This window comes from Leucoraja erinacea, chromosome 4, assembly GCF_028641065.1.
Source record: "Leucoraja erinacea ecotype New England chromosome 4, Leri_hhj_1, whole genome shotgun sequence".
Lineage (NCBI taxonomy): Eukaryota > Metazoa > Chordata > Chondrichthyes > Rajiformes > Rajidae > Leucoraja > Leucoraja erinaceus.
In genome coordinates this window covers 24817412-24844205 of record NC_073380.1, presented here as the reverse complement: position 1 = coordinate 24844205, position 26794 = coordinate 24817412, and the positions used below count along the sequence as shown (strand labels likewise).

Here is a 26794-nt window from a genome sequence, read left to right as displayed (position 1 = left end):
CGCGGACGGTAGCCCGTTCGCTGATGCAGTTATAGTGTTCCAAAATGATATTCGGACTAACATAGTAACTTGGTGTTCGTATTCCACTTGAGATTAGGCAGTGCGACTATAATTTCCCTTTATAGAAGCGGTGCATATGCGAGTGGTTGATGGAGTTGAACGCCCAGGATTGTTTTGCTGCGGTGCAGGTAAACTGGTGGCCAGTTTCAGTGGAAATTCCCCGCTCCCGCTGAGTGGGTGTTTAAATAGTGATATCCGCAGAAATAGCTCTGACTTGGGGGGTGGCGGCGGGGAGGGGGAGGGGGAGGGGGAGGGGGTGGCAAAGGGAGAGTAGGAGGGGTGAGGGGCAGATTTTCTTTCACCTGACACAATTATTAGCTTCATACAATTACCTGAAGGATAGATGATGTGTCCATAAGCGGCTGGTTGCCATGTTAGATGACATGGAGGATTCCCAGAGTCGACAACTGCGGACACTTTGGAAATTCCTGCTGCGGCGTATCTTTGCTTTTTTAATAAAGATGCTTTGAAGAGAACTGTACTGTGCAGTGACATCAAGGCTGCCTTTGCATATCTTCCTTTGACTGTACATGAATTTAAAAAAAAACTATCACTAGAAGAAGATTTAGAGCATCTTCATTTTAGTCCAGTGGTGGAAGCCAATCAGCCAAGTGTCTGAAACAGACCAAATATTAAATGCAAATCGCAAACGCGACGGTGAATGGCAATGATTGTCTTGAACTGCGCTGGAATTGGAATATAAATGATCTCAGGCATTTGCTCGTATGGGTTTCACATACATTTCCATTTGGGGGAGAGAGCTAAGGTTTCTAGAGGTGACGATAGGCGGATTGATAGTTTAAAAGAAACCCGGGGTCGCGATGCGCGGGTAATGCAGTGCGGACTGATGGCAAGGGGCTCGTCCTTCGTTCTGGGAGCCTAGATCGGCACTATGCACGATTCGCTTGTGTGTTTTTCTTGTGTGGTAGTTTTCCCCCTCCAACGCGCGACTAGGAAAGCGGTGGGAGCCTGACGTAATTAATGCGCTCCTCGCTCCTCGCTCCTCGCTACAACGCTCTGCCTTCAGTAGGTGGGGAAATCAGAAAGAGACCAGGACGCTTTTGTCAGATCTTTTGCAACCTCACCGCCAATTCCTCCTCCTACTCCAGCCTCCTCTCCCAACATCACTTTACCACAAGGATGAACCGAGAGGCAGTATCTCTGTAGTCGGGGAACCAGCGAGGAGTCGTTTCATCTTTGGATCTAAACTCCCAGCCACTTGATCTGTTGCATCTTTCGGATTAATCGAAGGGACGTTTTTTTTAAATTAATTCTCCTCACTGCTTCGCTGATATCCACCCTCTTTCTTTTCTCCACAAAAAAAAAAACTTCCTTTCGCTCCAGCCGACGTGTGCCTGTGGGTATCCCAGTCGCAAACTATGGTGGTCGTCATCTTGCTATGTACGCGGAGCTTACTGGTGACTGCGCCGGGAGTGTAAATATTTGCTCAGAAACTTTGAGGTAAGGAAATGCTTACAAGTTATGCATGTTTGTGTGTTTTTCTCTCTCCCCCACTCCTCCAAAAAGGGGCTTTGTAAATCCACTTTATACGGCGCGCAGGGCTATTCTGAGGGGAGTCAAAGAGGCTATGTGACAACATGTACACCTTTTAATGGGAATTGGCTGCAGATGGCACGGTATACTGGTAGAATCGGTGCAGCAAACCTTAAAGCGTGCTTTTGAAAGTACCCGCTACTGCGGGATGTAGGCAGACTCCCTCCTAATCGTTGCAGGATAGTCGAATGGTGCTTTTGGAGAGCAAAGATAAATACGTACGATTTACTTCTTTTGTTTAAATTATTATTACATGTTCCTGAACCTTGCGAGCCCGAGCGGTTTGAGGGTGCCATGTCCGCCTTGGCTTACAGTGTGACCCCTAGGTTCGCTGTACGCTGCAAGTCTTTGCTTGGATCAGCGTGCCCCTCCGGGCTGTGAGCGAACATGGAGAGGCGCAGGAGGGAGTGCAGCGTTCAGTGGGGAATGCTGGATTCAAACAGCGGATGGATGCAGGCCCGTATTCTATAGAAGCGTGGGCTATCCAGCAGCTCGGCACCGAACCGTTTACTGAAGTCAACTCGTTTGCCAGGCTGCAGTAACTCGGAACCGGGGTGACTGGAAAGGGTTCTCTTAATATTCCATCTAGGCTGGACATTCTTATTTTCTTATTGAATTGCCATTTTTTAAAATACCCATCATTAAATTTAAGATTCTTTATGTTGTCCCTCTCATTTATAATCCTTACCTGATCTTATTTGGTCATGGTGTCACCTCGCATTATTTACTCGACAGCCTATTAAAAGACTACTCCAAGATGAATTCAACAGTCAGGGGTTAATCACATAGCTGGTAGCAAGATCTAATCTGTTTCACTCCTTCCAACTCCAGCGACCTAGTAGATGAAATGAATCCTCTTTTTATTTAAAAAAAAAACACGTTTATAATACACCCGTTTTAATAATCCCCAACTCACTGACAGGCAATTAATCTGTCGCATATCTTTAGATCAAAAAGCTGATTCTGTAATTCTTACTACAGGGAGAAAACTGTGGCTCAGGGTGTAAACCTGTTAGACATTAGTTGTGATGCAGCAGGCGCGAGGGATCCCCCACCTACCTCTAACAACGCAGTCGTTCCTTAGTAACAGAGAGGACCAACTATTTAACGTTGGTTTGCACTGGAATAAAATAATTGGAGATAATTACACAGTCATTAGCAGTCACCAAGGCGGAACGTGACGCTGGAAAAAAAAATATTCGCCGAGTTTGAGTCACCTCATTTCTGTTAACTCATTCGCCTTGCATTAGCTGCCACTCGAATGGGAACGACCGGTATCACTTGGGTATCCAAAAGATACTGGGGGCGAATGGCAGGGGGGATGTGCACATTCGGACCAGTGCATTGCTCAGGGTTGACGGTCTGCCCTCGATTGGGAAGGAGTTCGCTCCAGCAATGGAATAAATTAAAGCGAGCGAGCGCCTGGGCATCAGGTCTTCCCCCAACCAACGCTGGATCTCCGCACCCAACACACGATTTTCCTGCAAACAGCTATCACCAAGTGTAGGTAGACACAAAAAGCTGGAGTGACTTACTGCTGAGCCGCTGAATCACTCCAGCTTTTTGTGTTGATCTTCGGTTTAAACCAACATCTGCAGTTCCTTCCTACACAATTTATCACTAAGTGTGGGCAGAGTGACGATCCGGACTCTGCAACTGGATTAATCGTCACTACATGCCGCCAGAATCTGCGTGGTATTGGTTTTAATCAGCCATAACAAAATATATAATGGTTGCTATCGCGAATAAACGCACTGCATTCCAATTAAAGTACAATCAAAAACGGAAGAACACGTTCTCAGGAAGCCACTCGGCAGCCCACCATGCCACTCCAGCGCCAACGCTGCCGACTCACACTGCCTCCTCTCTCTCCCGATTCGCGCAGATGGCTTTGTTATAACACAGTAACTTTTAACAATATGTTGATGCATTATGAGTCAGTATGCGATCTGTCTCCACACTTCGCTCTACACATTCCGTGTTTCACACCCTTGTGTTTTGCGTTGTTCAGCTTGAACAACCGTCAATCCACCTAAAGCTCCCAATCCCCCACCACATACCAGTTGTCTGGTAACCTCCGCCACCCACACGCCCCACGCCAGTTTGCAGAGCGCAGTTGAACGGAAATCTGCTTAAACATTGCACAGGCATATCTCGGGATTACGAGTGATGAAATGTAATCAGTTGCACGCTGAACGCCTGGCGGACTCGTAACGTGCGGTTCCCAGAGGGGGGAAGAGAAACGAATCTTGATATGAGCCCGCCAGCGATAAGAATAATGTGCTGTCGATGCATAGGTTAAAATGGATAACCGAAGAAACGGTAGACCACTCTCTCTCACGCAGGTACTTGTCACAACGTTTTATCCTCTCTCGCCCGTGTCGTCTTTGTGATGGTGGCGTTTATAGCAAGGAGGTGGAGGGATAAGGTTAGTAATATTACCGTTCATGGGTTAAGAGCTACCTTAATGCATATTTCGTCTTAGATTAGGGGAAGGAAGACACAGCCACAAGCAGGGGAAGCTAAGGAGACCACAGGTTTCTGTCCATGTCACAACCCAGCAGGTATTGAATGAGCGTACTGCGATGGACCAGCAAACAAAGTCAGTGCATTTAACACCAAATCAGTCCCTGTTAAAAAAAAAAACGTGGAAGTAATTGTAAGAGTGAGTGTTGTTAGTCGACATTATTATTGTCAGAGTATCTCTTATTAAACGCTCCTTAAAATGGGGGGCAAACCCCCAATGAACTATTTGATATGACAACCTGTATCTATCCTTGAGGCAAGTTGGAAATTCGTCAATGGCAGAATAATTAATCTACTAGACATTTCCATTTTTTAAGTATAAACAGATTAACGTGCTCAGTCAGAATGTAATCCATAGAAGGCTGAGTCCATGACTGCTGATGGTATGGTGTTGTAGCTCGGCACATTACAACATACAGCACTTTGTTTAAAATCGTGAATTCTATCCTATAGAATTTACAGTGGGAGAGATTTATCTCGATAATCAGAAAATGATTATAATCTGATCTTTAAAAATGCAATTTGCTAAATCGGGTAGTTGTAAATTAATTAATACAACTGGTGGTCTTAAATTTGTTAAGTTGTTATATTTGAATAACACGGGAAAATACTTGTTTATTAGAATGCTTTGAGTGGGGCACTAAATGCCCTTTTCATAGTTTTCAGCTGCAATGTGTTATTCATTAAATGGGTATTTAGTTTTGGAGTTATTTATTCGATAATTATCAGAAAAATAACAGCGCCTTAATTAGCGTTAATTGCCAACATGTTTGAGAATATGCGAGAACGTGTTTGAAACGCGGTGGAACATGGCTAAGGCCGGGTATGCAGAATAATCTGCAGAAGAATAAGTTTATTGAAGGAGGCGTATTTTCAAGTGGTCACCATTAAACCCGTGGGGGGTTGAGCGTTCGGGTCGGCTTAAACTGATGTAAAAACTCTGTAAGCAGAATTGTTCATACGCATTGTGAGAAATAGAACAAAGTATGTAAACAAGCCATGCCAATAATGCCTGGAAATTAGGTTGCAGGCTTTCGCTTCAACCAGAATGTTAAAAGAAAGTGATACCTGTTTTTTTTTTATAATTTCAGATTCAGTTCTGTCTGGCTGAAGCGCACAATGTTTATGCGTTACTTGTAAACTAATTGGAGAACACACTGAATAAACTGCGGCCTCGCACAGCGTTGGGGAGGGGTAACAGCTTTACTCCTTTCGGGACTGGAGGTATTATTAAAAAGAAAATATACGACTTTAAGGAATGTACCACAAGGGGGAGACCTAAGACAAAACTACAAAGATTGCAATGAAATCATCTGCCGATGTCTTTCTGTAAAAGTCGGACCTGTTATGTGCATAGTCTGGGCTCCTGCTGCTATTTCTTTGGCGTTTCTTGGGATAACCGATTTAGGATGAGGATCACTGATTCCGCGGTGATTGTGATTTTAGCCGCCGCGCTGTGGACCGTCAGCGGGTTTGACGCCGGACAAGCCCCTTGTACCACGCTGGTCCAGGGGAAACTATTCGGCTACTTCGCCTCTTCAATGGTCTTTCCTTCCAACAACTCAGCCTGTTCTTGGATTATTCAAAACCCCGACCCGAGAAGATACACGCTCTACATGAAGGTAGCCAAGACCAGCAATATCTGCGAGAGACACCAAATACGCACCTACCAGTACGATTCATTTCTGACCAGCACCCGCACCTACTTGGGGATGGAGAGCTTCGACGAAGTGCTGAGGCTCTGCGACTCCACGGTCCGTTATGCCTTCTTGCAGTCCAGCAAACAGTACCTGCAGATGAAGCAGATGTCTGCGGGAGTCGGTGGCCGGGCAAAGAACAGAGGCGGCAGGGTCAAGGACAAAGAGTTTTCGGCCGAATACTTGGTGGTAGGCAACAGAAATCCAAGCAAAGGGGCTTGCCAGATGCTGTGCAAGTGGTTGGAGACCTGCCTGACCATCAGTACCAGCGCCAGACCCTGCGGGATCATGCAAACCCCTTGCCACTGTTCCAGGGCTGAGAGCATGGGTCAGTCCACTGAAATGTTGGGCTTGAATAAAAAAGGAGACAGTTGCTTGAAAGACGGCGTCTACTTGGAGCATTGCATCAAGAACCCCAAGGACAGCATCGATGCAGATTCTCCCGGTAAGTGAACGTAACGGCCGCAAGCTCCTCGGTACCTCTCTTAACATCAAAGGCAACGAAAGGGGTCTCCTAGATCGATGTTTAACCCGAATTGTCGCGACCTGTTCTTAAATTTACCTGCTGCCGGTTTAAAAATAACATATATTAACAAAAGGATCTTTATCTATTGGCTTGATTTGCAGTGGTTATGTAATTTAATGGGTGGCCCTGATTCTGAACTGTATAGAGACCCGCCTGGTCAATTGGTTTGGAAGTGAAGAAATTGATGTGTAATTGACCAGCGATCGGCCAGGAAAACCGAGAGAGGTGGGAATACAAGCTTCTATTGAGCGTTACCAGTAGATTTCTCGCTGATTTATGATCTAGCGTTTATGATCCAGCAGTTAAAAAAATCAATTACTCCAACAATTAAACTAAACCTTCTTTCCATTTTACATTCTCACTAAAGGCGTAAAACCACCTGGATGCAATCCGTGTGATGATCTCACTCGAGTATGGTATTTCTTATAACTAGTTTTTAAGTTAAACTTTCCGAGCGTTAGAATGGACTTGTTGCTACCTTCGCATCCGTGTATTTTTGTTACTGTAACAATTATCATCCGTTCTTTAGTTGGTAGCGTCGTAATCATTTGAAACCAAATGTGAGTTTAAAAAAAAACATGCAGTTATTATTTCGGTTTAGCTTCTACGCACTTTTCAGCCGGAGTGGGCGCTTAAAGCCCTCGGGATTCGAAATATAATGAGTTGTCTTGTAAATACCTGTACATTATTAAAAAAATGTAAAACTGGATTTAGAAATTACGTTTGCTCGCATCCAATTCCTACCCAGGGGTGGCGTACAAACACAATGCAGAACAGCGTTCAATGGAAATAAACAATATTGCGTGTTTTACCTTAATAAAGTTAATTTCCCTAAGTTATAAAATACGATTATTTCAAGCATTGAAACTTTCCCACTATCGGCTCCTTTATATCGCACATTCCCTGGTAACGATTCATTCAGAGTCACTGAAAGGCTAATTTGATTTTCGCCATTGACCTGTGGTGTCTGGAAGTATGTGATGTGTCCAACTGTGCGTGATAAATATGTACCATGAAGTGCAAAATACCGTGGATTCTGACAATGCATAGCATCTAGCTTGAAACACCCGGCGCAGTGGTTATCTATCCTGTGGAGTAGAATAATAGTGTAGACATGGACCCTGCCTCAGATTGGAAGTTACAATAAATATCAGAAGAACGGAGAAGGAATGCATACATCCACATAGACAATTGGACAGAAATTGAACCACCCCGTTAAATGCCTTGAATGAACAATGGTCGCTGTAAGACGGTGTGACGCACTATATTGGGCCTTTCGCACAACGATTTAGCTGGAATAATTATTCTGCAATGTATACATTTTAAGAACGTTGTGATGTTGATGTTGTCAACATCCCGTTTATTTGCTAACTGCCACCAGGGAGTAATTGCCATTATATTCACAGTAGCTATAGAACAAAGAGCCGGACAGAAATAATGCACAATATGTTTTATTCTTTTAAAGTGAGCATTACACGTTCTGCTTGCATTAAGGCACAATAAAACAGTGACTAAGATCATATGGGAAAGATAAATATGTATTTGTTCAAGCTCTTCAGTTTAGATGTTGCCTTCTACCATATCTACACGATGCTGTTATTTGTTGAGAGACCCAATGAGTTGTAACATATCAGAACAATAGTAGGTTAATAATGTTTTTTTAATATCTCAATACTGGTGTGGATAATGTTATAAACTACAAATATGAAAATGATTATCTTTAGTTGCAATGAGATTGCTATCTACTTTTCAATAGCACCAACACGTTTTAATATTTGGCTTCCATAGCTCTTGCCATCAATGGTCATCAGATTTTTCAGCACCTTCAAAACAGTAATTTTTGTTGGGGAATAGATAAGGCTCACTTATTTAATGGCCCACAAGATGACTGTTTAGAGTTGTCACCTTGCAACAGAGAGACTTCCAGTGCAAGGGGGACTTCATTCACTGGAAAATGACTTTTCTGAAATAAAGACAGCCCTTCACTTCAACTGTACCATAACATCTTCCGATCTGAAGATGATGGAGGCATTAACTCGCAATTTATGTCACTTTAAACAAAGCATGTTATGGTTAGGTGACTGCTCTGTGATGGTTGCATGTGGATAATCACAATAGAACAGAGACCATGAATGACGCATTTCAGAATTAATGCCAGCTAGCATTTGGTTTAGGAATGTAAATGTTGTGAATATTCAAAGGAATGTAAATGTTGTGAATATTCAATGGGTAGACATTGTAACGTGCAATTGAGATGACAGGTACATACAAAGCGAATAAAACTTATTTACTACTAAACCATGAAAGGAGTCCATTTGGCCCATCAGTCTCATGCCAGCCCCCAAAAGAGCAATCCCAGAAGTTACATGCTTCCTATTATTTTCCTATGACCTTGCAATTATTTTTTTACCCACTAACTCCCCTTTGATATATTTTGAAACACTTCATTAGACTTGGGGCTAATCACCCTACATTCCCAACTTTTGGAATGTGGGAGGAAGCTGGAGCACCCAGGAGTCATAGGGAGAATATGTAAACACCACACAGATAGCACCAAGGTCAGAATTGAAGCGGAGCTGCTGGAACTGTGAGAGAGCATCTGTAACTACTGAATCACTGCGCTCCCCTCTGTTCAGGGAATTGAACTTAGGCCGTGGTTGTGTGAAACTATTGCCATCTGAATCATCAACTGGCTGTGCCTTGTTCTACAGTAGTAAGTACTTGCAGTTGCTGTGAAGTACTTTTATGAAGGTACCCCTTTTCAAAATGAAAGGAAGCCATGTGGCAAAAAGTTATGACTGGGTATTTGGGAACAGCACATAGAGACAGCAGCGAGTGCATCACTACACAATATATTCATGTTCCTTTGAGCTTTTGATAACCATTCACCTTGTAGAAATTGAAATAAATGCATAATATTGACAGGGAATAAGGAAGATAAGGCATGAAATAATGATGGATGTGCTAATTAAATGAGACGTTGTAATAATTCAATGCATTGTATTATAGCACTCTTTGCATATGTATTTGGAGAGCTGTGGGAAAATAATGCTAAAAGGTGAAATACCTGTTGTCATGGAAATAATGCAAATATAGCACTTAGGCTCAGATTGATGAGCACGATTCTAGTTTGATCTCGTCAGTGCTATGAGAGAACAGTTGGCCAGGGAATGTTGAGTGGCAGTGCCTTTTTTTCATCTGTCATTACTGCATGAAGAATCTTTGATATGAAGCCAACAGGAGAGAAAATGTGTAGGGAGATGTTTGCATTCTGTTTCCCTTTAGCAGTTGTAGGGCATATGGGTCGTGTCCATTTTGGTTTAAGGGACTGCAATTTGTGAAATTGCTCCAGTTAGGATTTAATCTTGGAGCTTTTACTCAGTTACCTTTGCAGGGTCACACAACTGAATCCTTCTAAGACCTTATCAAAACAATAACTGTGGATGTCCATCAATTGTGAGTGATTGTTGACCTAAGAGAAGTAATCACAATTGAATGAATAGATTCTCTTTTGTTTTAGAGTGACTGCATGGAAACAAGCCCTTCGGCCCATCAAATCCATGCTGACCAACAATCCACCTGTTCACTTGCTCTATGTTAGGCCAGTATCGCATCCTGCACACTAGGGGCAATTTACAGAGCCAACTATCCTACAAACCCACATGTCTATGGAATATGGGAGGAGACCGCAGCACCCGGAGAAAACTCACGTGGTCACAGGGAGAATGTACAATTTCTGCACAGACAGCACCACTAGTCGTGATCAAACACGGTTCTCTGGTGCTGCGAGGCAGCAGCTTGACTGATGCGTCACTGTGTCACCCTCTTGTTTAAGTAAAGTGCTTTTATAAATGATTTTAATTCTATTATGGGGTGGAGTGTCAATTGAAATACTTAGGTCAATCTTTGTGATAGTCATAAGGTCAGAAGTGTCAGGAGCAGAATTAGGCCATTCAGCCCATCAAGCCTACTCCGCTATTCAATCATGGCTGATCTATCGTGTAGGAAGGAATTGCAGATGTTAGTTTAAACCAAAGATAGACAAAATGATTATGGACAAAATGCTGGAGTAACTCAGCAGGACAGTTAGCATCTCTGGTTAGAAGGAATGGATGATGGTCGAGATCATTCTTCAGGCTGATCTATCTCTACTAACCTCATTCTCCTGCCTTGTCCCCATAACCCTTGACACCTGGAGTCCATCATCTGTTGCAACTGGTCAGCCAACTAATGTACAAGTTCATGGCTTTTTACAGATGTTGAAGTCCAATCACTTGAAAAGCAAGAAAGATATTGTGTGATGTGCTGAGTATAGAAGAGTGGCAAAAAAAGTACAAAAGGAGAGATTTTGAGGATAGGCTTTTATGCTGTTGATCTGTGGAATAAATGCTCAGTGAATATTCATTTTATATGAAACATTCTGCAATAAAATTCTGGCTCAGAGTTGGTTACATGCAGTGCAAGGCTTACATAGGAAATAGCAACAACTGTCTTTATTTATAGATCTCATAAACAAAGTCATACAAATTTAATGAATAGAGATTTTCTGCCCATGCATTACTGTGGGTCTTTCTTAAATGTGGGATTCATAATCATTCTTTTAGACATTAACAGAGTCAAGGGACTTGAAGATGGGGAAAGACAGGAATGGAAAATCATGTACGAGCAGGCTCAAAGGCTCAAATATCCTACTCCTGCTCCCTCTTAAATTCTTATGTTTTAATACTGCAGAAATGTAGCAATAGTGATTAAAAACAAAACCCCAATGTTTTAGCATTGTTTTTTCCAGTTTATTTGAGAATTGTCTCCACAAAATCTGGAATTCCTATTTTAAATCCATTTTGCTCATTTGGCAGTGCTCCTTAAAGTCTACCTTCTTGATTATCCTTTTGATCATCCCCATTTGATGAATTAAACTTTTTGTTTTGTGATACCTTTGAATAACTTTGGTCATGTCATTATGTTCTACTTGATATTCATGCAACTAAATATATTGATTGTGAATTCATTAGAAGGATCTTACTGAAATACTCCATTAGCTAACTAAGAATCAAGGCATTGGTAGCTGATATCCCCGTTATTGTTTGTGATAATTCAATGTTAACCCATTTATCTACTATTATTCCCAATGGCAAAATATGGTTCAGGGTATATAATTATAGTGGGACTCTCATGTTTTACAGTTGCCAACAACTTTTGCCATCTACACAGACGGTTGAATGTGGAAATTCAGTAGATGTAGGTGATGTCCTATTCTGCTTGTGTTGTTTAAGTGTTCTGCTCGTGCTGCAAAATTCATCACACAATTACAGACTTATTATGAACATCAATATTTTACATAACTTTAATGAAATGGCAGAATTGTTTAAGGCTACAGTGAATGCATTCTTGCACTGCTTTGAAAATCCATGCAATTTTGCAATATCTACCATATTTCAAGATTGGTCAAGTTCATGGATAGTTTTTTTTTTTAAAACACATTTTCCTAGCTTTTATAAATGAAAGAATTGGGGGGGCTATCTGTCTAATTTTTTTTAATCAAAAAATTAGAGTAAAGTTATGGTTGCTGTTTGCCAACTTTTCTCATTGTTTTGGCCAGTAATTTTGATGCAGGTGCAAGATTCCTATAGCAGCTGACAATATTTCTGAAAAGGGAAAATACATCATAAGGCTACAGTAATGCTTTGTGCTTTGAAAATCCCATTTTGCGACACCATTGGCGTGGGGTAACTTTTTACAAAAACACATTCCTAGCTTTTACAAGCAGAGTAAAACGTCTGCTGTGATACAGTTTATGGTGCTGCCAGTGATCTAGTGTTTTCATCTTGAATATTTCCGTCTATACTAGATCTTTGTTTTTCCCACGTATGTTGGCTGGGGTATACATAAGATCGACAAGCAGAGAGACTGTCTTTTTTTAGTGCCCAGTGATCTAAATGCCGTCTTACTAGATGTTTGCAGTATGTTCCTGTACAATAGATAAGCATGAGACTGTCTTTTTAAAATAAATTAGACCAAGTGCACCCGTTCCCTACCCCTAGCCCCCACGGGAGGTGCTGTCCTTCAACTCAAGCCGTTCCCGAACGTAAGATTCTAGCACTCACCTAGGCACCCTCAGCAGTGCTATTTAAAAAAAAAATCCAATTGCACTTGCCCTGCGTGTGCTGCGATAACAATTTGCCCTCCCCCTTCTTGTCTATCCATTGTGACATCATCAGTTTAAGCTGCCATTGTGACGTCATAATTTGAAGCTAGTCGATTTGAAATTCAAGGGAATTAATCAGTAATAATTTGAGAAATACAGCATAAAATGTTGAGTGACATTGATGATCTCTGCCTCGAGAGGAAAATGTGAATCAGAATATGTAAAAATCTTGTGAATGTTGGCATTTTAAACATTTAATCTCGAATAACGTGTCAAACATAAGATGAAATCTTCATTGAGGCTTGTCTCTGGTAAATGAGCCATTGTGATGTCGTCATTTCAAGCTGATGGTTTTAATTTCAAAGTCTTTTGACCTAATCAGTAATGAGTGGAGAATAAGTTGAGAAATAAAGCATGAAATGTTCAGATAAGGTGATCTCGGCCTCAACGGGAAAAATGTCAACTGGAATATGTAAAAATGTAATCGTTACCACGTAGTGTTTTCGCGAAGATGTAAAGACAACCATATATACACACACATATACACACTAACAAAATCAAAGTTTTAATAAGATAAAACTCTATCTTATCTTTTACATGAAGCCCAAAGAGTTTCCCTTTTTGGGTATCCAAAACCAGGATGAATAATAATTATTATGGAGTTGGACACACCAATCAAGCACTTGTGCCCCCAGTTGAAACGAATGAAAGTAACAATAAAAACAATGCATTCATCTGAAACGCCCCAAAAGTTTTTCATGACAGTGATGGAAAATAAAAGCAAATGTTGGAAAGAAGAATCGAGGAGAGGCCATTTAAAGTTTGTTCAGATTACTGGGTCTTGACAGTTTAAAAAATGGAAGGCAAAGATGGAAGGCAATTAGAGATTGAGGCTATAAGAATGGAATGGGACTGTAGAAAGTAGCTGAGGCAAGGCTTGGGATTTACTTTTGGATAATTGTGAGTATATTAAATATGATACACAAGGGGCAAGAACCATCTTTAAAACATAAAGAATGGCAATGTTGCCTGAACAGATGCACATGATTGATCTATGCAGCAAAGTTGTGGGTAGATATGGTAGGGGATGAATGGGACACATTCTGGCAACAACAACCTTTGAGCTATCACGTATCTGAGTAAGAAAGTCAAACATAAGTATTCCTGCTCTACAGACAATGGAGGCAAAGTTGCGAGATGATGAGTGGTCCTGGTGAATAATTAAATGTGGGATTTAACTCGTGTCAGAAATGATTAAGATTGCACACAATCTCATTCATCCTTAAGGAATGGCTGGCCAATCAATTTTTAAAACATTTTGTAACTTACATTTTGTATTAAATGCTTGCAAAATTATTTGTTGGATGCCGAATCATTTCTGAGGATTTTCTCTGGGCATTTTTCAGATAAATTCTGCAGCATTGTGAGGTCAGAATCATACAAATTGTATAAATTGGGGTTTTCAGTTGATATTCAGTTGCTAATATTCAGTTGAAACAAGGGTGACTCTTCAGGAAAACCATTCAAAAATTCTGCTGAATGCATTTTCTATTCAGTGTTAACAAATTACCTTAACTTCGCTGTCAGAAATATACCTCCTTCACCACAATGATATTTCCAATTCCCAGTAAACCATGATTAGTGTCGCCTTGAATGAAACACCTAACCAGTGCCAACAACTACAATTTTACAACCAATTTTGTCTCATTCAATGCTAACTTCAGGTTAACATCACCTATTCTCATTCAATTTGGTTCACCTGTGGCTGGAGTGTAAAGGTTGACTTGGTTTTATTACCTCAAAGAAAGAAAGAAGCATCTGGAAATGAAATGACGCCTTTCAGATCTCTGTAAAGATATGTGAAAGAACAGCCAATAAAATATTTAAGAAGCAATATCAGAGTTTATCATGCTGCATTCAATTTGCACAAGATAAACTCTCACAAACAGCAATTGTGATAATGAGCAGCTAATCCCTTTCAGAAGTGAATATTGGCTAAGAAATCATGATGAAGCACTCTGATTACATTCACATGATAAAGCAGATAGTGTTTTGGTGAACGTGTCATCTGAAAATGCATCTCTGATGGTACAGCACTCCCTCACTAGTCCATTGGATCATTAGACTAGATTATGTGCTGAGAGGGAATTAAATTAACATCAAATGCTTCCCAGAGAACAAATGCAATTTATAAAAAATGCCAGGGACCACTGAGATTCAGGCAAACTGGAAGAACAATATCACTTGTTCTGCTGGGGTATCCTGTAACCCAATGGCATGAACATTTACTTTTCCAATTTCAGGTACCCCTGCACCCCATCCTCTTGTCATTTGATCTATCAGCTAGCTTCCTTTTGTCCTCTTTGTCCCCCTTCCTCCCCTTGTACCCCTCTTCCACCTCCTCATTACCAACCAATTATTGCTATTGAGGGAGTGCAGCCTCATGAGGTTCATGAGGCTAATTCTCAGGATGCCGGGACTGTCATATGTTGATAGAATGGAGTGGCTGGGCTTGTACACTCTGGAATCTAGGGGGGTGAGAGGGAATGTTATTGAAACATATAAGATGACTAAGGGTTTGGATAAGCTAGAGGCAGAAAAGGTGTTCGTGATGTTGGGGAGTACAGAACCAGGGGCCGCAGTGTAAGAATAATGGGTAAGCCATTTAGAACAGAGATGAGGAAAAACATTTTCACACAGAAAGTTGTGAGTCTGTGGAATTCTCTGCCTCAGAAGATGGTGGAGGCCAGTTCTCTGGATGCTTTCAAGAGAGAATTAGATAGAGCTCTTAAAGATAGCGGAGTCAGAGGATATGGCAAGAAGGCAGGAACAGGGTACTGATGTGGATGATCAGCCAAGATCACAGTGAATGGCATTGCTGGCTCGAAGGGCCGAATGGCCTCCTGCACCTATTGCCTATTGTCTATAACCCTATCCCCTCTGGGTCCCCCTCTACTCCTTGTCCTGCACTCCTCCCTCTTCCCCTCCTCTCAGATCCCATCATCCCTCCCTTTTGTTCTGCATTCCTCCCCTTGCCATCCTTGCTTATCTAATTCTGCCATCAGCAGCCCTTCATCTTCTCCACTTTTTATGTCTAGTCTTTAAAACTATCTTCACCTCTCTCCCACATGTTTCATTTGCCAATCAGGCGCTTCTTCCCTGGAACCACTTATCACTCGTTAGCTCTTCAGAGTCTGAAAAAAGTCAAACTTCACCTATCCATATTCTCCAGAGATGCTGCCTGACTGTGGGGTTACTCCAGCACTTTGACTTTTTTTCTTTTTGTAAATTTGCATCTGCAGTTGCTTGTTTCACCTCCAATCACTTACCAACGCTTGCACTACCCCTTCCCCTCAACTTTTTCTACCTGCTATCTCCTCTCTACTCTAGCCTTGAAGAAGAGTCGCAACCCGAAACGCCATCAGAGCATTTCTCTCCATAGACGCTGACTGAATGAGTTGTGGCAGCAGGTTGTTTTTTGCTTATTGACAAGCTTGATCCAATGGAAGGAGGATCATTTAGAACTAAGGAGGAGACCATTTGCTGAGGAGGCATTGGTTTGACTAGGTCTTATTCACTAGAGTTTGAGAAGTATTAGATGATATCTCATTGAAACATTCTGTTGCAATGCGAGAGATTAAATGCAGGGGGTGGTTTCTCTTGGAGAGGGGGTTGGGGTTGAGAGTGGGAGATTGTGCTATCTGGTTGAAGTTACCATCTCAGGATGTGGGGGTAAGACATTTAGAACTAAGATGAGAATAAATCACTTCACACAGGGTGTTGAACCTATGGAATGTTCTACTACGCAAGGCTGTGGAGGTCAAATCTCCAAGTATATTTAAGCAGAAGATAGACTGATTTTCAGAAACAAAAGGAATCAACGGAAATGGGGAAAGAGTGGGAATATGTTACCGAGAGAAAGGATCAACAATGATCATACTGATAAGTGAAGTCGGGCCAAATGACCAACTCCTGATTTTATTTTTTTGTTTGTCTTCAGTATTTTTACAAACTGCTAACTCTAGGGTGAGAATGCTATTAACTTAGTGATCATAATGTAGAACTCTGAGGTGTTTTTAAGCTGAAAAAGAGTGTAGAGAAGATTTACGAGGTTGTTACCAGAGAATGAGCTGTGGGGAAAGGTTGGGCAGGCTAGAACTATATTTCCTGCAGTGCAGGAGGATGAGGGGTGATCATTTTGTGGTGTATAAGGAGGGCAATAGATAGCGTGAATGCTCAGAGTCTTTGCTCAGCACAGGAGATTCATTAACCAGAGGACATTTTCCCAATAACCCTTTCTGGCTTAAGCCCTCCCTTCACCACCTCCAGTTTAAATTCCATTTGGAATATTTTGGAGGACCAAGAACCAAGACATAGGAGAAACATTTGATAGGAATTTGAGGGGTTACTTTTTCCACACACGGTGGTGAGTATATGAAGCGAGCTACCAGAAGAGGTAGTTGAGGCAGATATGATAACAACATTTAAAAGATATTTAGGCAGATACATGGATGGGAAAGGTTTAGAGGGAAATGGACCAAATGCAAGTGGGAATAGTGTAGATGGGGCATCCTGGTCAGCATGGGTAGGCTGAGCCAAAGGACCTGTTTCTGTGCTGTGTGATTCTAAGAGGTGATAGGTTCTAGGTTCTAATATAAATTAAGCATTTCCATTGATTTGTCATTTTGGTAAAACATTCCAAGTTTAATTATCCCTTGCTTCAACAAATTTTTCCAATATCTACTTTAACGATTTATATCTTAATTCGGTCCATTGACTCTCAAATTAAGGATACATTTTCTGCTCAAGTCTATACTGCTATGCTTTTAAAGAACATATCGTATCATTTCATTTTAATATTATTGACGTTTTAGACAAACCTTATTGCTATCAGCATTGATAAAAAGCTTGAGTTGACAGCCCTGAATTTCTTTTACATCGACCTGTTAAAACTAGCAAACAAGAAGAGAAGACTTTAATTTTGTAGCAAAATACTATAACACTGCCAAGTCAAAAGCTTTAAAATTCCCCGTGGTTCTCAAGTTATTTATAAGATAAGCCCAGACATTGAGAGAGTAGTGAAAAGAGCATATACAATTGCAAAAGTATATTTGAAAACGAACATCAAAAGGCATCTCTTTTATTTTGAATGCACTAAACATTTAGAATAGTCTTTCAGGTACTGGGGATAATCAAAATGTAGTCAGACATCAGGATAAAAGACGTAGGATACTGTGCTACCTCGAGCTAAACACTTCTTCCATTTTAACGTCCATAGATTGCAGTGATATAAAAATATTCTTTCATATCTTGAATTAAATAAAAATTAAACCAGAAAGCTAGTCTTTAGTTTATTTTAGAAATTCAGCATGGTAAACAGGCCCTTCGGCTCACTGAATCCGCGCCGACCACTAATCTTGTATATTCTGGAGTTTAGAAGGGTGAGGGGGATCTTATTGAAATATATAAGATTATTTAGGGTTTGGACACGCTAGAGGCAGGAAACATTTTCCTGATGTTGGGGGAGTCCAGAACCAGGGGGCACTGTTTAAGAATAAGGGATAAGCCTTTTACAAAATGGAGACGAGGAAACACTTTTTCACACAGAGTTGTGAGTGTGGAATTCTCTGCCTCAGAGGGCGGCGGAGGCCGGTTTTCTGGATACTTTCAAGAGAGAGCTATGTAGGGCTCTTAAAGATAGCAGAGTCGGAGGATATGGGAAGAAGGCAGGAACGGGGTACTGATTGGGGATGATCAGCCATGATCACATTGAATGGCGGTGCTGGCTCGAAGGTCCGAATGGCCTACTCCTGCACCTATTGTCTATTGCCAATCACCCATACACTAGTTCTATCCTACACACATGGGACAATTTGCAATTAACCGACAAATCTATACGTCTTTGGAATGTGGGAGGAGGCCGGAGCACCTGGAGATAATCCACGTGCTCCCAGGAAAAACATACAAATTCTGCACAGACAGCACTGGTCAGGATGGAACCTGGGCTTCTGGCAATGTTCAACGGGACAGGCAGCATATCTGGAGAGATGTCGTGACAAAAAGTCACTCATTCCTTCTCTCCAGAGATGCTGCCTGTCCCGCTGAGTTACTCCAGCATTTTGTATCTACCTTCGGTGTAAACCACCATCTGCAGTTAGGCAGCAACTCTACTGCTGCGCCACTGTGCTGCCCTGAGTCTTGTACACATCTGATCTATCAGTCTCGCGCAGTGCTAAACATTATCAGATATGTACATGTAAATTCCGGTTCTAGACTTACCTCCTTAGTCTGGTTTAGTCAAACACCAAGTCAATCTATGGTTCCAAAACCTTACTTTATTGAAGAACAAACTGCTGGGACGGTTGTTGATCCACTCACGCAAGACAATAATATTTTGTGCGAATATTTTGTGCGAAGTCACAATCAACTGACACACCCCAAAGAATTACCCACTCTCTCATACCCTTCCAAACTAAGGGCGTGACATTACTTGGAGGAGGCAACCCCTACAAACCAATCACACATATCGATCACATTATACAGTTATTGACAGTTCCCTACCCCAATTACAAATCATCCCATTACAATGGTTCTACAGAAGCTTTTGGAAGGACTAAGTAATGCAACATTTTTCCAGGTAGTATAAACAATTCGAACAAGGCTTCAGACTTCAGCCAATCATCAAGCAGCAGTACAACCACCTTGCAACATTATTAACAATACCTTTACACGCCCCCTTCTATAACCAATCCCCACTATGCATTTGCAGACCTTCTTATCTCTTTCTGCAAACCCTCATACATTTTAGCAAAGTAAGGACATCGGGACCTCTCCTTATCATCAACCTTCATCTGGGGTCCAGACTCCTTGGAGCCATGACTCAGCTTGCGACGTTCACAGAAAGAGGCCAAGCTGGCCCTGTAAATGCAATGATCCTTCATTTTATAATGGCTGTATTTTGGCCAATATTAACATACTCTGACAGATGACTTTCATTGGCTATGTCCTGTTCACTTCGATTTTGCTCTGGGGGTTTCAGAACAGTATTTTCAATTGCCCTCTGCATATCCTGCAAATGTCTTCCACTTCGTATAGTGTTTTGTAATATTAAAAAAATACTTTCCTTGGGTCTTCTAATACTTAAAATTAGTTGTGTGGGGACATTGGTACATGATGAAGTATGGTGTGGCACTCAGCAGAATTGTACTCCCTGGTTGGTTATTTTTTCTGAGGAAATTAGTTTCAGATTAGTAAGAGTAATATATAATACAGGACAATGAAGGGGTTTCGTTTTTATGGATGTCGATAAGTTAATTTTGTCTGAAAAAACACAAAAAAACAATCAGTATGGTCACCATACCTCCACGGTATTGTTATAAAGTGAATCAGATTAAGAAAGAACAAAGGTGCCAGGTTGTTGCAGCGGTGGAGTTGGTGCCAGAAACTCGGGTTCGATTCTAACTATGGGTACTGTCTGTACGGAGATTGTATGTTCTCTCCATGACCGCATGGGTTTTCTTCTAGTGCACTGGTTTCTTCCCACAATCCCAAAACGTACAGGTTTGTCAGTTAATTGGCTTTGGTAAAAATAGTAAATTGTCCCCTGTGTGTAGGATTGTGTAAGTGTGCGGGGATTACATGTTGGTGTGGACTCGGTGGGCTGAAGGGCCTGTTTACGTGCTATACTCTAAACTGAACTAAACTACTTTCAGTGGAAAGAGAGTGTTCTGTGTTCATCAGAATTAACATAGTATGTACATTGAACTTTTAAATTTAATGATATTACTAGACTAAATGGGACCCGTTGCATCCCATTCTCACAAGGGAGGCCTGGTTCCCGCAACACTATATTCCACATCTCCACCAATTCCAATAATCCATCACTCACGCATAGCCCCCAACTGCACAGGCGCGGCTGACGGGTTCCCGTTGTGACGCCTTTGATCCCCCCCTCCCCCCTCCCCCCCTCAAACCACCCCTCAACCCCCCCCTCCCCCCCCCCCCCCCCACATCCACTCTTAGCCATTCCCTCCCATTGAGTTCTCATTGTGACGTAGAACATGCAGATGATGGGCACGGCAAGTGGAAAAGGGATTTATTAAAGCTTAAAATGTGAATAACTCCTAAAATATTACAACAATTTAAATGTTAGAGGAGATTTATTCAGTCCATTCTTTCTTGTTGCATCTTTTGTTGCGTTCTGCAGCTGGGGAGGGGGTCGGCTTCAGGCGGGGGCTGTCGGGGGCTGGTGTGGGGAGCGTCCTGCAGCCTGGCATGGGCACAGCTTCATGCGGGCTATTGGGAGACTGTGGGGAGTGTCCTGCAGCCGGGGGAGGAGGACAGCTTCAGGCGGTGGTGAGTGGGTGTGGCGTTATAGAGGGCTAGTATGGATATAGTGGACTGAGGGGACTGGTATCCAGAGGGCTAATATTGGCATTGTGGGCCAAATGGATTATTGGTGTAGTCCTGCAGCTGGGGACGGGGAGGCTCCAGGTGAGGGCCGGCAGGAGCATTCTGTAGTGGGGAGGGGGAGATGGCTTTTGGCTGGGGCCAGTATGGGGGGGGGGGGGGGGGGGGGGGGGGGGAAGCGCTGCCTTGGCCTACCGCTGCCGTGGCTGGCCGCTGGGAGGGGGGTTTGGTGTGTGCGAGGGGAGGGGGTTGGGGGTGTGTGGGCAGAGGTGGTGAGCCTTCTGAGCTTGGTTCACTCACTCACAGCTTGTGGGCTCACAGTTCACTCAGCCACGGGTTGTGGACTCACAGTTCAGTCAGCCATGGCTTGTGGACTCACAGTTCAGTCAGCCATGGCTTGTGGACTCACAGTTCAGTTAACCACAGCTTGCGGACTCACAGTTCAGTCAGCCACGGCTTATGGACTCACAGTTCTGTCAGCCACGACTTGCGGACACAATTAACTTACTCATGGCTTGCCAACACACAGTTCACTCACTCACAGTTTGCGGACTCACAGTTCAGTCACTCACAGCTTGCGGACTCACATTTCACTCACTAACGGCTTGCAGTCTCGCAGTTCACTCACTCCTAGCTTGCGAACTCACAGTTCACTCACTCGCGGCTTGCGGACTCCCAATTCACTCATGGCTTGCGGACTCCCAGTTCACTCACTCAAGGCTTGCAGACTTACAGTTCACTCACTCATGGCTTGCAAACTCCCTGTTAACTTATCCACGATTTGCGGTCTCCCAGTTCACTCAGCCACGGTTTGCGGTCTCACAGTTAATTCAGCCATGGCTTGCGGACTCATTGTTCACTCAGCCATGGCTTGCGGACTGGCAGTTCACTCAGCCACAGCTTGCTGACTTGCAGTTCACTAACGGCTTGCGACTCGCGGTTCACTCACTCACAGTTTGCGGACTCGCAGTTCTCTCACTCATGGCTTGTGGACTCACAGTTAAATCACTCATGGCTTGCAATCTCGCATTTCACTCACTCATGGCTTGCGGACTCGCGGTTCACTCCCTCACAGCTTGCGGACTCACAGTTCACTCAGCCATGGCTTGTGGACTCACTGTTCATTCAGCCACGGCTTGCAGACTCACAGATCAGTCAGCCACGACTGTGGACTCACAGTTCAGTCACTCATGGTGAATGGGAGTCGGGAGTGTAGGGGTGGGTGCAAGGGAGTGAGGTGCAGGGGAGGGAGGTGCAGGGGAGGAGGGTGTAGGGGAGTGGGGGTGTACGGGAAGGGGAAGAGGGGGGGGGTGTGTGGGAGTAGGGGGTTGTGGGTGTAGGGGAAGGTTGTGTCTTGGGGAGGGGTGTTTACGGGAGGGTGGAGCAGTGTGTGTGGTATGTGGAGAGGGTAAGGGGGATGGAGGGGGTGTGTGGGATGGTGAGTGGTGTGGGGGGGGGTGGGATGGGGGGGGTGTGGTGGGATGGGGTGGGTGGGGTGAGGGGGTGGTGTGGGGGAAGGGGATGGTGTGGGGGGGGGTGAGGGGGGGGTGGGTGGGGGTTGGTGGGGGTGAATGGGGGTAGGGTGGGGGGGTGGTGGGGGGAGGGGTTGGGTGGGGTGGGGGGTGTGGGGTGTGTGGGGGGAGGGAGGCGGTGGTGTGGGGGGAGGGTGTGGTGGGGAGAGCAGGGTGGGGGGGGGGGGGGGTGGTGTGGGGGGAGAGGGAGCACAGCCCATCGCTCACAGAGCACAGCCCGCCGCTCGCAGAACACAGTCCCCGCTCGCAGTCCACTTCAGCTTTATTCTTCCCGCCAGACAGCAGGTGTTGGAAGGGGCGTTAGCTTCATGGTGACAGACAGGCGAGAAGACCAATCTGCTCATCTCACGATTTTTTTAAACCTTCATAACTTTTGTAATATTCCACTGATCGGAACAAAACTTGGTCCGCTTGGAGCAGAGAACGGTGAGTAAGATGGCAAAAAAATCCTAGCGATACAGGGTACCGTTTTTGCACAAATTTAATTACAACACAGACCGGAAGTGGTCAAGCGGAGAGTTTTAGTAATAGTATAGAAGAAGAGGATAGGTACTCCCTCCAAAGTAAGTCAGGCATTTGTAATCTGCGGATGGCTTGCATTCTTATTCACGTGGCAGCAAGTGGGAAATAATTTGTGCAGTTAATTTAACATTTTTAAGTTTAATATTGCAAAATATTGTCTGTTTTGGGTAATCCACATATTGTACATAACAAAGCCAAACGATAAAAAGAAAACAAGGGGGATCTCTCCACTTTTTCAGGCAACTGTAACACAGAATAATTAATTCAGGAGCTATTAGTTGACAAAGACCTGCATTTTCATTCAAGCTTGTAATATGAATACATTATTAGTTCCTATGCTGGTTCATTGGATATATTCACTGTCGGCTGTTGTCCTGAATTACACAGACTTAGGTTCCATTACCGTACATTTGTATATAATAATTTACCAGTTATGAACCAGCGTTTCAATTGATCTTTCTGCTCCGAGGGAAAATAATGTGTCTAGCCATTCTGTCTCAGCCTTGGGGAATGTGAGAATATCTTATTCTAGATTTTAATGGTCTGTGTTGTTGCTAAGCTGCCAAAGCTGTCTGGCCAAACATTTAAATTGGAGCTGCTTGAATAATGCAATCCAAAGTTACCAATGTGTACAAAAAGGAGAGAGTCAATGTAAAAATTGTAGAAAAACCAAAAGAAATAGTGTATAATAATATTTGCTTGCTCAGGCATTAATTGTATTTACAGAGAACCTAGTTTTTGCAGAAGGTCAAAAGTGCGTGCATTTGCCTGAGTGTATATCCCAGACATCTGACTCAAAGTACAAAGACAGCCTGGCAGCGATCAGAAGGTGCACTCATGATGGCCACAATATGACCGCAGTGTTCCGCACGAACTGTACACAGTACCCGCGGTCACACTGACCTTTTGCAACACTGCTGGTCTATTCAAACACAAATTCATTGCCGTCACCATCCTCTAAGTGCAAAGTGGACAACCAGGTAAGCAGTGGATCCTGAGGCCCCACTCTTGGACTGCTGTGTTAGATTCAGAGAGATACAGCAAGAAAACGGGTACTTCGGCCCACTGCAACCACGGTGGCCATCTCTAATCTAGTCTTATGTTAATCCATTTTATTTACATTAGTTTAGTTTAGGGTTACAGCGAGAAAACATGCCCGTCGGCCCATTGAATCCACACCAACCAGCAATTCCCGCTCATTAATACTATCCTGCACAAACCAGGTTCACTTTACATTTATACCGAGCCAATCAACCTACAAACTTGTACGTCTTTGGAGTGTTGGAGGAAAACCTCGGAAAAACCCATGCATCAAAGGGAGAACATACAAACTCCGTACAGACAAGCACACATAGTCAGGATTGAACCCAGGTCTCTGGTGCTGCAAGGCAGTAGCTCTACTGCTACGCCACTGTGCCACCCTTTCTTTCCACATCCCTATCAGCTCCTACCCAGATTCTATCTCTTGCCTACATACTTGGGGTAATTTAGAGTGCGCATTTAACCTACCAACCTGAGAAGAAACTATTCCTACATCCAAAATGTGGCAACCCACATGGTCACAGGAAGAACATGCAAACACACTAAGCACTGGATGTCTGGATTAATTTCAGACTACTGGAACTGCAAGGCTGTGATTCTAATAGCTGTGCCGTTGAGATGACCACACTGTTGGACTTTTCACACCTCTCGCATATTAAAGGCTTTTCAACAGCTTCAGGTTGTCACTGATGATCAGAGGCATTTAAGAAAGATTGAAATAGAGTTAAATGCTTAAAGCTGCATGAAACACAAACATATCTGTCGGAAATGAATTAAAAACATTATTAATTAAAATACTGAGAATAAACCACATACTGTGATTGACCACGAGGATGAATGGGGTAACGCTTGATAGCCAGAGGTACCAGATGTGAAGTGAATCCAGTCCATCAGCTCACTATATTTTGAATGCATATGTGGACTTAATACTGAGGCCACTGGAGGAGTGGGGAGGACAGAAGTTGCCACCTGACCTTCACTTATCCTGGACCCATGTATTGCAATGTACATGTGTAGAGATCTGGGATACAATGACCTGCAAGGATCCATTGGCAAACATGTTTTGGTACGTATTATATGGAAACCATGTCTATTTAAAAAAAAAAAAGACAATATCATGTGATAGATCTTTGCATTAGTGCACAACATCATAATTTACACAAAGTTTATTGAGTTTCTTTGCCCAAATTTGACACATCTCCTTTAGATGACGCAAACCCAATGTAATAAGAATGAGCTGATGAGGTGTTTATGAGTCAATTTGCAAATATCTCTTGTCTCTAAATTACAAAATCCTGATTTTAATAATGTCGCTAATGCATCTGCTCTATTTGAATCCACAAGGTAATACTGAAGGCTGCATTTTTTAAAATCTGTGTTATGCATCATTACAAACCATATGGTATGTGTTAGATAAACTAATCTATCTGAAATATCAAATTTAAGCAAATGTTTCAAGCTTACTCTTAGAATCAAGATTGTCAGGCAGGTAATGCTGATTTTCTTGAGGACGGATAGAAGCAGTCAGTACATAATTACATGGCAGAAGAGGGGAAAAAAGAACAGTCCGGGTGAAGAAATCCAATTAATGAACAGATTCGATGATCTGATAACATGTTTTGTAGTTTGGGACAGAAAAGCAAATAATTTTGCATTATTTAGAGGTCAAAATTCATGTCTTGTTAAATATGTGGGAATATAAAGGGCAAGGAGCTAGGCTAAGGTGACAAAGATAAGCAACAAAATATTATCTGTACAAAGATAAGCAACAAAATATTATCCTAGGAGAAAAGAGTTCATGCAAAGGACGGCGGGTGTATGGAATGAGCTGCCGGAGGAGGTCATTGAGGCAGTGACCATCACATTGTTTAAGAATAAATTAGACGGGTACATGGATAGGACAGGTTTAGAGGGATATGGGCCAAACAAAGGAAAGTGGGACTAGTGTGGATGGGACATGTTGGTTGAAGTGGGTAGGTTGGACCAAATGGCCTGTTTCCACATGTATGACTTTAAAATATCTTGGATTGCTTGTTTTAAAAAATGTCCAACCTTTACAGTATTAAAGTGAAACTTTTGATTAGTAAGGTTTTAAAATGTGTGCATGATTGTTGAATTGGCATCTTGGCCAATATTGTATGTACATGAATGTTGCAGAAGCAATTTAAACCTACACCTGCTCTATACAAATGGCTCTTGCTTTATGTTCTGTATGGATTTTAAAATGGGTGAATGATGCAGTCAAATGTATGTTGTAAAATGACACCCAATTAACCAATCACCAACATTTCTTTCGACCCTTGCCATTTGCTTTATTATATTGAGCCAATTTTGAACCCAACATGGATCCACTTTTCTGATCTGGATTGCTTTGTAGATGTTTTCAAACAGCTGTATGTTACATCAAATGCACTTTCCACATTAAACCTTCTTATTATCACTCCAAAGTCAATCAAGTTTGTTCTACTCTTAACCTCCGTCTCCATAAAAGTTGAGCTTTACTGTTTTTCTCAACATGTCAGTGATGTTTTTGTGGAAGTATTTGTGCTCTGATTTACACCATGCCATTGCAGTGATTTGCATGCAATGCCCAAGGACAATTCATTGCCTTGTCTCTGCATCTGGCAACATATAAACTGCTGGAGGAACTCAGTGGGTCAGGTAGCATCTGTTCCCCCAGCAGTTTGTTTTTGCTCAAAATTGCAGCATCTGCTGTCTCTTGTGTCTACAGTTTGTAATTACGTTGATGCAATATATTTAAACAAAACTTAAAAAAAACAAC

General features: G+C 42.6%; 1 protein-coding gene across 8 annotated transcripts in view; it reads left to right on the top strand.

The window, feature by feature from the left end:
- Positions 1-398: 398 nt before the first annotated feature.
- Positions 399-26794, top strand: part of adgrb1a (adhesion G protein-coupled receptor B1a) — a 549195-nt gene continuing 522799 nt past the window's right edge. For 7 of the 8 annotated variants that reach the window (XM_055633873.1, XM_055633875.1, XM_055633876.1 and 4 more), the window contains exons 1-2: positions 399-1521; positions 5232-6282. In XM_055633873.1, coding sequence (XP_055489848.1) covers positions 5460-6282 — 823 coding nt within the window. In that variant the 5' untranslated portion in view covers positions 399-1521; positions 5232-5459. Of the gene's footprint in view, positions 1522-3537; positions 3960-5231; positions 6283-26794 lie in introns of those variants that run through there. The other variant, XM_055633870.1, reaches the window with a different exon arrangement.